The 13,267-nt window shown below is 39.6% G+C and overlaps 1 protein-coding gene across 2 annotated transcripts; it reads right to left on the bottom strand.

Moving 5' to 3' along the window:
* Positions 1 to 1,033: 1,033 nt before the first annotated feature.
* On the bottom strand, positions 1,034 to 6,355 carry LOC108668230 (dehydrogenase/reductase SDR family member 4-like). Of its 2 annotated transcripts, none has more exons than XM_018155400.2 (8): positions 6,296 to 6,355; positions 5,623 to 5,776; positions 4,696 to 4,876; positions 4,207 to 4,284; positions 2,873 to 3,028; positions 2,481 to 2,615; positions 2,190 to 2,245; positions 1,034 to 2,044 (listed from the first exon to the last, which is right to left on the bottom strand). In XM_018155400.2, the coding sequence occupies exons 2-8, from the start codon at positions 5,733 to 5,735 to the stop codon at positions 1,930 to 1,932; spliced, it is 834 nt and encodes a 277-aa protein (XP_018010889.1). In that variant the 5' UTR covers positions 5,736 to 5,776; positions 6,296 to 6,355; the 3' UTR covers positions 1,034 to 1,929. The 2 variants fall into 2 exon arrangements, with proteins under 2 accessions (XP_018010889.1, XP_018010890.1); XM_018155401.2 differs by having other exon boundaries at positions 6,312 to 6,330.
* Positions 6,356 to 13,267: the final 6,912 nt, after the last annotated feature.

The raw sequence follows: 13,267 nt of genomic DNA, 5'->3' as shown, positions 1-13,267 counted from the left end.
CCCTGCAGTCAATACGACTAGACACGCAAGAAGCATACGTTCGACAGACAACAAGTAAACGTAACAAGAAAATAAATCGTAATTTAGCTTAACAATCGAATGCTTGTAACATAATACAAGGCAGATTGCTGCGTCATTAGTCACCTTAACAATTAATAATGAAGCTAGCGAATTGTCTTGTCAAAAATCACGAAGAAATGTAATGAGCTAAATGATATCATAAAAGTTCGATACAACTTCTCTTCATTTCGACAGAACGCAGCTCTTACTTTGAATGCCCAAATAAATTGACACTTATCTTGGCTCTCTCGGCTACGAAGTATGGTCGACTGAGACCATGTCAGTATTTAAATCAAAGGACGTGACAACATAGAATATCTTTGACTAGTTCAGCGTCAATTGAATGATACATTAACAAACGAGCACTTCTGATATTCGAACACCACAATATGAGAACACTTGAATTCAGTCGATAAGTGGAATTGTTTAGGGTTGTTTGATGATTGGAATGAACACATTGAACAGGCAGAGTCACTGAGCGTCAGAATGTAACAATTCTCGGTGCACGCATGTGTGGCAGATGCAAAAAAAATCTCTCTTGATAAATCGAAAACTAGAAAACCTTATTGCCAGGAGTCTCTTTGATCCCAAAAATTGAAGGCAAAATATGAAGCCTTAAAACAGGTAATCTAAAAAATGGTTCTCAATGATTTAGAACAAAATTCACAACGAAATGGTTTGGTTGCGGTTGACGTAGAATGGGGTCACTAAGTTCAAAAATTTCTTTAATAGATGCTAGTTTAAGATGTAGAATTTTACAATACCTCAGTAATTAAACGGTCAGGTTGATTTCTTGTCCTTCTCACCACTCATTGCTCGCTCATATCAGGGTCTATACTTTCAAAAAAGTTAAGAGATCGTAAGTCCATCCACCAATCATTGACGGCTTTTCAAGCAAAATCCACCAATCATAGACAGGAAAATAGAGCGTAAGTACTTACGTTCACTTAGCGAATTTTGAAAGTATGGCCCCTGGTATAGAAGAAAACGTCTTTCTCCTCGCACAGAGGAAGCTTATTAAGTATTTCTATTCAAACGAATAACGTCACTCATTACCTAACTTACGTTATAGTCAAGTACAGTGTAGTAGATTCACAAAACAATTATCTTTCCCTAGCTGAGCTTAATATATCAATATATTACGTAATATCAAGATAATTGATCCATTTAATATACTGAATGCAAGCATATTTTATCGATGAATCTTATATTTATGTATCACGTCATAGAATATTGACAACATCTTAAACCTCCATGAGTTAAAGTGCTATTTTGAAACAATGTAGAAATATCATGCACTCTCATTGGTTTCCGGTGTACTACGACGAACTGGTTGCCGACATTCCGCTTTTTTGAGGTCTGAATGATTGTTATAATTGATTTACATTGCTTCAAACTCCAATTTTCAACAAACTATCTAACTCGAGAATAATTCCTGAAAAATATTTTGGAGTGAAAAATAATTATGGTTATAAAACTGACAACGGTATGTGATACTGCACATTATTCTTCTTGGTAGCTTCTTTGTCATTATAGTGTTAGGCCAACAATGACGTGGAGACGCATAACCAGCATTAACGAGTGTCAAAAGCAATGCTTCTCAGACCCTGGCTCAGTGCATGAACTCCTCTCAGAAGCACCAATTACCTGTTATGGCCCCCACATTTGTATGCCTCCTACAAACGTCCTAATATTAGGCGGCTCAGGCACATTTAAAATATTAATCGCCGTGGAGGAAGCATTCAGCTAGATCCCGCATATCCCCCAGTAATACTCATTGCCCCCCTTGTGGGTCATGACCATACAATTTTAAAGAATCTAGTCTACAGTTTGGTCTTCAGTCTGATTCAGAGTCTGGTCTAGTCTGGTCTAGAGTCTGGTCTGCATGCCACCGGCGACCGCGAAGTTTTCCCCTGTGATGTAGGACGCGTCATCCGAGGCCAAGAAGGCGGCCATGCCTGCGATCTCGTCAGGTTCACCAAACCTGCCATAATTTAGCAGAATAAATATCTAGAGGAGCCAGAAATCAATGTGAAAAACGATGTTTATTTCATGACTTCGGTAAAAAATGTTAAAGCTATTACATCTTTTAATTTTTAATCCAAAAATGTTAGCTGCTTTGAACTCACCTGCGCATCGGGATGGTTGGAAGCATAAACTTAGAAATTTCATTGTCCGCGTGCAACTGAAAAGAAACATACATCAAAATAATGTGTAGGTTCGATGTGTCTGGCACGGTTTCAATCGGGAGTATTTTTGGGATTGTGCACATAAACCTATTGCGTTTATATACTATAATATTTATATTATATAAACCATAAACCTTTACCCCGTTAGCATAACTTTTAGGCATACTTCCCTCAATCACAACCCAGCAAACTTTTTAACTATTTTCGAGAATTCCCGTGAAATACACTCACCACTTCGCCGAAACGGGTCTTGAAAAGGCCAGGCAGGAGGCAGTTCACCCGCACGTTGTCAGAAGCGAGTTGCTGAGCGACCATTTTACTCATGCTCAGCAAGCAAGTCTTGCTGACGATGTAGCCGCTCATTGCCTATTGAGAAAAATGTTATCAAAGATAAATTACGATCATAAAAATGGATCATAAATAGTAATTTTAACTACACCTCTTTTGTAAGATGCGTTATTTGTTTGAATTGCTGAGAAGTATATGTCTCTCTCGCATCTAGAACTAATATGATCGCACACGTTCAACCTTAGATTATCTATGAATGACACTTTTATCAGCAGCGAGTTCAGGTATGAAAAAATAATTGTTTCTTTTGACGGTCAGTAATTGAAGGTACGTACAGCGTTGGGTACGATTCCACCGAAACCTGCTACACTGGATACGTAAATGATGGACCCTTTCTTCTTCTTCTGCATGTGCGGTGCGACGAGTTTCGTGAGCGCCCACGTGCTCTTCACATTAATGTCGAAGAGCTTGTCCCACACTGACTCCGAACACTGCACACAATTTGCACCGTTAGTTCGAAATATTTCTAATCGAATTTTCTCAGTATTTCAGATTTACTCGTGCTATCGACATGAACTAAAATTTAAAATATACACAAAGATATTCATTATTGTGTAAAAACTTAGTTCCTTAGATGTTGAACGCAAATTGATCATTATTATATCTACTTGAGAAATAATAAGGGCAAGTCCTGTGATCAGAATTTTCTCCGTTCCTAAGAAAGCACAAAGAATTAGGCCGCTATAATTGGGTTGCACTGCATTGAAGTATTTGAGTTTGATTCGTGTTAAGCGTGGTGACCTGAAAACCATGAGGTCTCCAGCCTCATAATATTATAAGCTTATAATTCAAATTGAAGATCCTGGAGCTTGGGGTGACCAAGTAGTTTACATAACCATGATTGGACCTGCCTGGCTGGTAGGTCTGGTTCGAAACCAGAAACTAGTCGTGAAAATTCTCTGTTTTCTGTTCCGTATTTCTACGAATTGTCACCAAACCTATGCTCATATTTAAAGTTTGCATAAGAAAAAACTGTGATGTAGAGTAAAATTTAAGAGTCAAGATGGTGCAGCAAGAAAAATCTGAAGTTTTTAACCCCCAGAAAATATGTGATTTAATTTTAAAAATTAGTGAGATGAACTTGCGTGCAAAGTAAGAAGGTTCCGGAAATTATATTAACAGCTGCGAGTTCGCCACTCATTCTTCTAGTAAGGGTTTGAAATCGCTGTTTATCTAGATTTGTTCTTGAACAATATTTGTTTACTCATACTCGTATTTACCTTTACTTTTCCATCTTTAAAATTTGGGTAGCCAAGATGTAAAGCAAACTACAAACGTAACACTGGACTGTTGCAACAAGACGGATTTTTTTGAAATCTTTGAAGAATTCACATATTAGCAGTCAATAGACTGGAGAAATAGATGGGTAAGTCAGCTCCAGGCCACTTCAAGGTTCAATTCATGACACCCTTTAGCTGTAACGCGCTCTTGATGTCAATGAACGCAGATAGTTTGTAGCTTTAGGTTTACAATAATTTACGTGGAATAAATGAATAAGCATAGTGATACACCAAATGTTAAGCTCAAGATAGTTGCAAAAAATATATGAATGACTAATTATGAAGATAATTATAAAGCGTATAAAAACCATATTAATTGTTTAGCCTACATCTAGCAGCCAGCCTGTCGCCGGATTCACGGCTGCATTCGTCACGAGAATGTCAACTCCACCCCACTTGCAAACCGCCTGCAAATCAGAAAGTAATTTCTTGAGCAACACATTCGTAAGAGAAGAATATGAATTACCATTAAAAATAATATTGTGCTAATCGTGAATGTAAACATGCAGAACATTCATATATAAATATTTTTTTTGTGTCATACATTTTTCTCATTGAGCCTAATAAAGCATTTACGCGCATGTGGCTGCGCAGTAAACATGTCACGATGCATGTTATATTTTCGCTGGACAGTCTCGCCTGTCAAGCGGAATTTCCAGATACTTCTTTTAATCAACCGACAGTTTTGCCCAATATTTACCAATTAAATTATGAACAACTTGTAACTGACCAGTCGTGGGATCAACATTGTCGGGTTTGCCGACATTGCACTGCACGCCAATGATAATCATTTAAACAATAGTAAACAGTTCACTAACCTGATCGATCAAGTTGTGCCTGTCCTCGGGTTTGCCGACATTGCACTGCACGCCAAGCACGTCCTTCAAGCCGAGGTCGTGCATCTCCTGCACGGCGCGCTCCACGTTGTGGCTCCGCCGGCTGCTTACCACCACGCGCGCGCCCTCCTGGCCCATGCGCTTCGCGATCGCAAGACCAATCCTATGTAGTTAACACGATTTGTGTACGTGGTTAACGAATTATAATTTTCCAAATAAATAATAATTTCACAACCTTTATCGTGAATTGAACTTCGGAGAGCTGGCTGGCTAGTTTTTGTAGCGTATATCAATGCTACTAGATATGAGATATTCCAGCTTATCTCAAATCCGTCCACAGATCGGCTTAGTAATTAAAATAAAAATGCTAGCAGAAAGCTTTTATGCACATCGAGAAATAAGGCTTCGATTTCTAATTAGTTTATAATGCTATCACGGCTAGTTTTAGGTAAACAACTGTATGACATAGGAAAATGTTTGAGTCAATGTCAATCAGGTTCTTAATGCAAGGAGTAAATGACGTATAATAGGCTTCAGATAGTACAACGTAGAGGCGACGCAGGCTAAGACAAAAACAAACTAAATTGTTAATGATCTACCGGAGTATGGGAAATGTGAATGATTTTGAAACTGCGTCTCATTGGAGTATAATGATAATCATACTGACTGTTTAAAATGACACTGACGGTTGAACTAAAGAAACCTTCCGGTGACAATAAATATAAAAATAATTCTGCACATTGATCTCGGCATTAACCCAATTAAGTTATGGTCGTAAAAAAACACAATGAAGAACTTTCTCGTGAATCATTAATTAATCATTCAAAATGATATCGTCCTTATAATAATGTTTTCTTCAAATAAATAGCTAATAAATTCTTTAGGTTGATTGTGGAGAAGATTATTTACCCGTCAGTGGAGCCGGTGAGGACGGCCACTTGACCGCTGAGTTTGTTGCTTGCGTGCGACATTTGCCTGCACTGGCGTGCGGAGGCGAGGGCTGATCTGCTTGAAGCCAACATCTTTGTGGTGTGTAAAAAGCTTTAGAATCTGTCAAATATCTCTGCAATGGAGGAATCGAACGAAATTACTATTAAAATTACGAATGTATTGTGGAGTTCCGTGTGTACAAATAGGTCTCGTCATTAAAGTACGTGCTTTGGAAGAAAGAAAAAAACTGAAATGATCAAATTATATGCTTTAACTTCGGGATTGTATAGCAAGTCGCAATATCACCATACCATATTCTAATAAATTATAGGTGCTTTGACTTGCAGCACCTCAAATCATAAAATAACTTAAAACCTTTGATAATATTCCAAACTCATTCCTCAGAAGAACATCGGAAAAATTAAACCAATAATTTATAAGCCAAGAAAGCGCAAGGTAAATCCTCTACATCTCTTGAGGCACCAGCTCCATCATTGCTTCAAAAATTAAATAATATGAGTACAATCAACTATAAAATCTAAAACACGAAAGATATGGCGAATTTAATTTACGTTTTCTTTGCATTAATATTCATGATGATCTAACGAATTAAAGTGACAAATGATATAAGTACTTATGTATGAAAAATTACGTTTTGAGAGCCGCACCATGGCACAGCGCTAGTCGATGCCGATCGACTAACCAGTGGACTATGGTTTGACCGTTTGGTACCTATATAGTAGATAGACTCGGCATGGCTGGCGACAATGCTTCCAGAATTAATAACGAACGTTGCGTTCTCTTATCTTGAGCTCGTTCAAGTTCTGCTTTCTCCCAGGTCACATAATAGTGTTAGTGTTATCTTCAAAATCAGTCTGAAGATGAATGCGGTGTTAATGTACACGATTGTTTTTGACATAGATAAGAGCTTTTACTAAAACACCCGTGAAGCATCTCTTCACATTAAGATAAGAAACTTCACCAAACAATTTGATATAGTATTATAATTAGACTATTCTATCAAGTGAAAAAAAAATATTTCTCAGTACTCACTGCATTGAGTGACAGAGAGCGCATTTTCTTAAAATCGACGAAAACGTGAAGTCACAGACAGACAGACGGACGGACGAACAGATTGACAGACGGACTGACATGACGAGCACAATAGCGCCTTTTTCCATAAATGAGAAAATGCGCTAAAAACTCAAACATAATGAGTTATCAACAAGGTTTTATTTATAGACTTTTATCTGCAACTCACGGACAAGTGGTCTTCTTATCACACGTTTCGGTTTCTCTTGAAAACATGTAATAATTCGAACATTAAATAATTGTATGGTAGCGCAGCTCTACAATGCAGCTGACACTCGAGAGCAGCATGACTTGCCACAAGATTACGAGTCATGATGACTATTCTGGCCCTTGATGTACTGTGATAACGTAATAATTCAGGCAAGTTCGATTAAAGCACCGTATTTTATTGCTCGAACTTTTCACTTTATCTGAATTGATTTGAGGACTCTTTCGTCAGTATCATGACCTTCAGTCATCTGGTTTTGGTAATAAATTAATATAATACTTTTGTTGGATGTTGGTTCAATGTCCGTTTGGTTTTGACGTGCTAGATTGTTTGAGATTTCGTCGTCGATAGTTTTATTCGCATAACCGTTGTTTACCAGAACTTGCTTGCAAGTCTGGAGTTCACGGCCAGTCTCGCGGCCGTATTTATTAGGACCTAACGGTGATGTTTACCTTGAAAAAAAATTTGGAATTTCACTTTCATTTGTGAGTTATGTGGCGATACCTGCCGAAATTCGCAGTGAGCAAGACATTTCTTCTAAACTACTGTACATATCTGAACGAAACTTTGAATATACAAACCTAACCTCCCAACGGTGATGTTAAGCTCATGACAATTTTTGAGATTTTGCCTTCGCAATATTTTTTTCTTTTTTTTTTTTTTTGCTTTTTTAATTTTCAATCATCCCTCTCATGTAGGCCTTTTCTTTGATTATCTTAATCTCCAGCACAAATCCATCAAGTTTACCATCGAGCTTGAATCAAACAATAGTTTTTCTTTTCATGATTGCAATGTCACAAAATCAAATGGCCGTTTTCAGATATCTGTTTACCGAAAATCGACGTTTACCGGCTTACAAGCACCAGCTTTTTAGCTTTTGTTCATTTCGTTTCAAATTAAATGAGATTCATACGTTAATGAACCGAGGCTTATGTATTTGCTCTACTTTCCATACTATGCTCTCTGAATTTGAATTTCTACGCTGTACGTTTTCACTTAATGGGTTACCGTCGCAATTGGTTTACACCCAAATTAAGAAATTTCAGTCTAAACAATATTCTGAGGTTGCTCCCGAACGTGACGATAAGAATGTTGTTTATTGTTCAGTTCCTTACTTTGGTCCCGCATCGGAGTCAATGGCTAAAGAGTTGAAAGATTTGTTCTCTAAATACCTTCCAAATGTAAATCTTCATGTATTGCTGGTGAATAATTTTAAAATCAGTTCTTTTTTCAAGTATAAGGATACACTTCCTGTTCCAATGCGATCGTCCCTAGTTTATCAATATAGTTGTGCGCTATGCTCATCTGCGTATGTCGGTATGACATCTCGCAATTTTTATACTAGGCTGGCGGAGCATAAAGGAAGGAGTTTTAGAACAGGAAACCTTTTTGCGCATCCCCTTCTTATAGCAGTATACGCATTCATGCCGAGCAGTGCAACGTGCCGTTATCCGATATTGATTTTCGAATTTTAGCCTCTACGACCGGTGTTTCCGACCTGCGAATTTTAGAGTCCCTTTATATTTTTAAAGAAAAGCCTAGTTTAAATGCCGCCAACAGCTCATATCCCCTCGAAATTGTAAAAAGATAGGTTTGTTTGCCCATATTTACTGCATTCTTAATTGTTTTCATTTGACGATTTATGTTTCAATGTGAATTTATTTGCTAATTGTTTGTACCTGTGTTTTAGGTTTTGAACTGATGACGAAGCTGGACTCCAAAAGCTTTCCTTTTTAAAAAATGGTTAATTTTCTGGCTATTTTCTTTGCTTTGAAATTCTTGATAAACTTGCGATTTAAGCAGTCAAGTGATCTTAATACCAAAGTTCAAGTTTCGGGCTGCTGCTGCTGCGGCCCGAACTTCGGCAGGTGCCTGCTAAGGCACATGTGGCGAGAACCTTAAAACAAGATTAAGCATGAGTGTACCTCGACCACAGCCATCCGTCAGGGCAGACAGGAGCGAAATTTGCATGATTGCATTCCTCATTGAAACGCTTGCAACAGGAAGTTCGATCTCTGAATTGACGTACGTCTGAAAGAAAACATACAAATGTTTTCCCTGCTCAAGTACTGTGAGATTAGGTGCAAATATTTGTCCCCGATCAATCTCCTGCAGACAACGATGGAACTGATTCATGGCACGGCCATGTTCATGGGAAAATCTGTGAGTTATCTCATAGTGCCGCCTCAATTGGTGTGGTCTGGTGAGTCCATCACATGAAGGAATAAGGCACTCAATTTGTTCCTGTCCAGCATGTGCTGCGACAAGCCGTTTTGGGCGGTTTCGGCTTCCCGTACGTGACGTCCTGTGTTCGAAAGAAGGACATTTATCAGCCACACACACAAGCCAGACCAATCATTTGGTCAACGCTTGCTAGCGATGGGCAAGTATATGAAGCATATTCATCATCGTGATTGAGCAAGTATATCATTCACACCATCAACCCACCTGTGTGAGCTCGTGGCAAAATCTTCTCCATCAGTTGACGAAGCGGAATCGCCACGGTCAATAGACATAGCAGAACCGGTTCGCCTGCTACCAGAAGTACCCTGGACTAAACAAGGCGCTGCTTTAGTCGCCTTGGCTGTCCTCCGCACTTTCCACTGTGCTGTCACGCCTTTGCATCTCGAAGGCCGCAGTTATCACTTTGCGGGCATTTACCTTCACCATACAGCGCCCGAGGTTGTATATCATATCCGAAGAAATGCTCAACAGACTGGCCAGGTCGCCATCTGTGCTTCTTTCAAGAAAGGGCTCTCGGTGGCACGGTTCACCGGTACGCCTTGCCTTTTGCGCTCTGGCAGACACGTTAAGAAACACATTTACCCCGTCATCGGTAATTGTGCGACAAATAGGGTCGTCAAACTGGTTTTAACGGAGTCTCTCAATTCTTGCCTGTCTGACCACCGGCTTGTCTGTCGCGAGACAGGTTAAATTTTTACCCAACTGTGGTTTCTGGGTATGGCCGCTCGTTGCCCATTTGCGTTGTGGAACGGCGGCCGTGCCCTCCGTTCCACAACGAGCCCGGGCGGCTATGGAAGTCGTGGCCAGTACAAGAGGAACGTCACGACCAAACCAATGATCCCGGACACGCTCAACCGAGCGTTGGTTCCAGGCTACGCTCGTTGCTGAGTAGGACTTGTTAAAGCGTGAAATATTTCCAGCACACGTGCAACGCTACCCAAGTGCGGTCTGCTCGGTTGTGAGTTACCCTCGCACGCACGGCCAATGATGCAAATAACGCCCCACGCAAACTTGAGTGCAGGCTTGTGTGTGTTGTGTTATTGTTTAAAAGATGTACCGCCCCAGTTAAACTGCCCTCCTGAATTTGTCCTCGGTAGGTGATTTTAAAGAAGCACAAAGACGCATAGCTATCGCCTTGCGTCTATTAGGCATTCACATTGCTCTCACGATTACCTAGTAGCGTACGGCAACGAAGGGAGTATTGATAATTCACATGCCGGCAACTTGCGCTGGCTCCAACTTAGCCTGCGATGTTTCCGATCCGATGTTTCCTTACAAATTCCGACTTAAGTCAAGACTGTCAAGCTCAACAAGGGTTCCCGCTGAGGTCATGCAAGTCTGTTCCCTTGACTCTGGATTCGCCAGAATCTAGATAGGGACAGAGGGAATCTCAATTCATGTGCGTCACTAATTTGATGACGAGGCATTTGGCTATCAGATTGATCCTCGCAAGCACCCCCGTAGACTCCTGCGTTTGGTTTTTTTTTATCCGAGACGAGACGAGACAACAGGCTCTGTCCCGGTTCGCAATAAAAACCGGGACAATATTTAGCACTCCTTAGGAATTCCGGGACGATACCGAGACGAGACGAGACATCCCGGTTAAAATAGGTACCTTAAAATTTCCCGAAATTTATGGCCATTTTAATTAACGAGACATCACGAGACTAATCAATTATTGATGTGGTGTAAAATTTGGCTTCCCATCATACGTTTATACAGAGCTGGGCAGCGCTTCTTTGAAATGTAGCGGCCCGTACCGCTACATGCTCTAATTGTAGCGGGCGCTACCGCTACCGCAACAATTGCTTAAATGTAGCGTCGCTACCGCTACATGTAGCGCGCTACTGCCCACCTCTGGTAACAACAAACATGTTGACACTAGTAACAGGCTGAGGTTGACAACATTACACCGAAATCTTTCGTACAGTTTTATTCTGTAATTTATATTATGTATGTATCATGCTGGTTTTTAAATAATATTTAATACTATTAAGTAAAATCTAAAGGCTTTCTCTATAAATGTAGCGGTAGCGCTGGATAATATGCGCTACGGGTACTTAAACATGTAGCGGGCGCTACCGCTACCGCTACAATTGCTTAAATGGAACGCCGCTACCGCTACTGAAAATGTAGCGGCCGCTACATGTAGCGCGCTACTGCCCACCTCTGCATTTATATAATAACTTGAGACGTATCCTTTTACTATTCTGATTGGAGCTCGGCAATTGATATGATTTTTGCTACGAATACACGTTGTGGTTTAATATGGTACTTAATCTTGACAAGCAAAGAAAATGGAAAAATACGTTTTTTTCAAAAATTGTGTTCTATGATGGTTTGGAGGAGGCTATACTAGCTGTAGCTGGTGACATCGGCTGACTGGACAGACTTTGATTTGCCTCCAGCTCAATCACAGAATCAGATTCATTGATCTTGCCTTAAGCAATCTCCTTCAACAAAAAAGTTTGGAAAGAAATATCAACAACATTTTAAAATACAACAAAATTTAAGTTGGAAAAAAGATAATAGTTTGATCTTAAAAAAGACTCGAAATATCTATGTGTATCCTTTCTAAATAACGTTAAACAAGCCCAAGTGTTTCATAACAATTCAGGAAACTGCACAATTGTGAAGATTTTTTGGAGGCGTAGCACAAAATTTTACTAAAGGCAGAGATAATCTAATACTAGCTTTAGTATTATTAGGAATATCTTGCAACGACTCCACTCCACTGTCTACTAATTAGCCGACTAATCTAGGCACTGAGTGCCTACTCCCTATGCGCTCCACGGTGCCTGAACTCGTTCCGAACGCGTAATAAACTCGACTCATATTCGTACGGTTCCCATAAGTGCCATTGAAGCCTTAGTTAAGACTTAAGAGTATCAATTTTGACTCAATACTCAGCCATGCATACATCGACAGGTTTGCGATGTTTGTCGGACCACTAAGTTAACTGCCATGTCAGTTAGTCAGACAAATTTTGCTAAATCTGCAATTAACTCTATTTAACTGGCAACTGTCTATGGCCCTATTAGCAATAGAGGGCTAACTTGTCATTCTTCAGCCCATGTTTTCGAAATGATTCGCATCGTAATCGAAAAACTTGTTTTGTCCTAAATAATTAAGACAAACCTCGTCTCGTCTCATTATGTCTCGTTTCAAATTTGTCTGTCTCGTCCCGGTTCATAATTTACCGGGACACAAGTTTTAAAGTCCAGGACAGAAGTCTTGTCTCGGTTCATACGTTTATTCCGGGACAAAATTTACCCTCTGTCCCGTTATTTTTTTCCCGGAATTTTCTCGTCTCGTTTCGTCTGTCCCGGTTCATTTCGAGAAAGTTATTTCGAGACGCAGGAGTCTACTCAGCACAATCTATTCTTAAACTCATGACAAAAAATTGACTTTAGAAAACGACGCCTCACTTGGCCGCAGCGTCGCACAATTATCGTCAGCGTCAGTCACGAGTTTTTGCGGCCACGTTGAGATGCGAGTGATGGCGTCCGAGCTCTCACTTCACAATATATTGCATGATTCATATACCTAGCTTATATTTATATGAATAAATCTAAACGGTCACTTGTTCCTAATGCCATTATGGAATCCTATAGGTTTTTTTCATCGTTTTTTTTTCGGGGGAGGGTTGCTGTCGTTCTTTTAAAAAAATGCACATTACGTTGCTTTTGATGGCAATAAAAAATTTTGAATTTTTCAAAATATAAATAATAAAAATGCAATTTAGCTGAACGAAAAATCTGCACCACGAACGTAAGCGAAGGCTTGATTATTGCAGAAGAGTTGCTATAGAAAACTGTCAAGCATTAAAGTTGATATAGCGGAAAAACTTCGATAGGGCGATCTACCAATAATTATTCAACTTTGATTTGTGTAAATACCTACCTTTTGAGAATGTATTGAAACCTCAGGGTTAGGAATGTATTAACACATTGAAAATTAAGGATTTTTCCATTCCCTTTGCGGTTGAAATGTCAATATCATAAAGATCATCAATGCAATAATACAAGGATGATTGAGGTTGTATCAATACCCTGCTAAATAGAATGCATTATACCTGGA

Source organism: Hyalella azteca, unplaced genomic scaffold (genome assembly GCF_000764305.2).
Source record: "Hyalella azteca isolate HAZT.00-mixed unplaced genomic scaffold, Hazt_2.0.2 contig16840, whole genome shotgun sequence".
In the NCBI taxonomy this organism is placed as follows: Eukaryota; Metazoa; Arthropoda; class Malacostraca; order Amphipoda; family Hyalellidae; genus Hyalella; species Hyalella azteca.
The sequence above is the reverse complement of the archived record's forward strand: the minus strand, read 5'-3'. Positions and strand labels throughout refer to the sequence as shown.

Bases quoted from the DNA above. Each gene is read 5' to 3' on its own strand.
- LOC108668230 (XM_018155400.2), bottom strand. From the start codon at position 5,735: ATGTTGGCTTCAAGCAGATCAGCCCTCGCCTCCGCACGCCAGTGCAGG. The intron at 2,616-2,872 runs GTACGTACCTTC...TTTTCTCAATAG, and splicing joins GTGGAATCGTACCCAACGCT to GCAATGAGCGGCTACATCGT. The intron at 2,246-2,480 runs GTGAGTGTATTT...GTTTCTTTTCAG, and splicing joins AGACCCGTTTCGGCGAAGTG to TTGCACGCGGACAATGAAAT.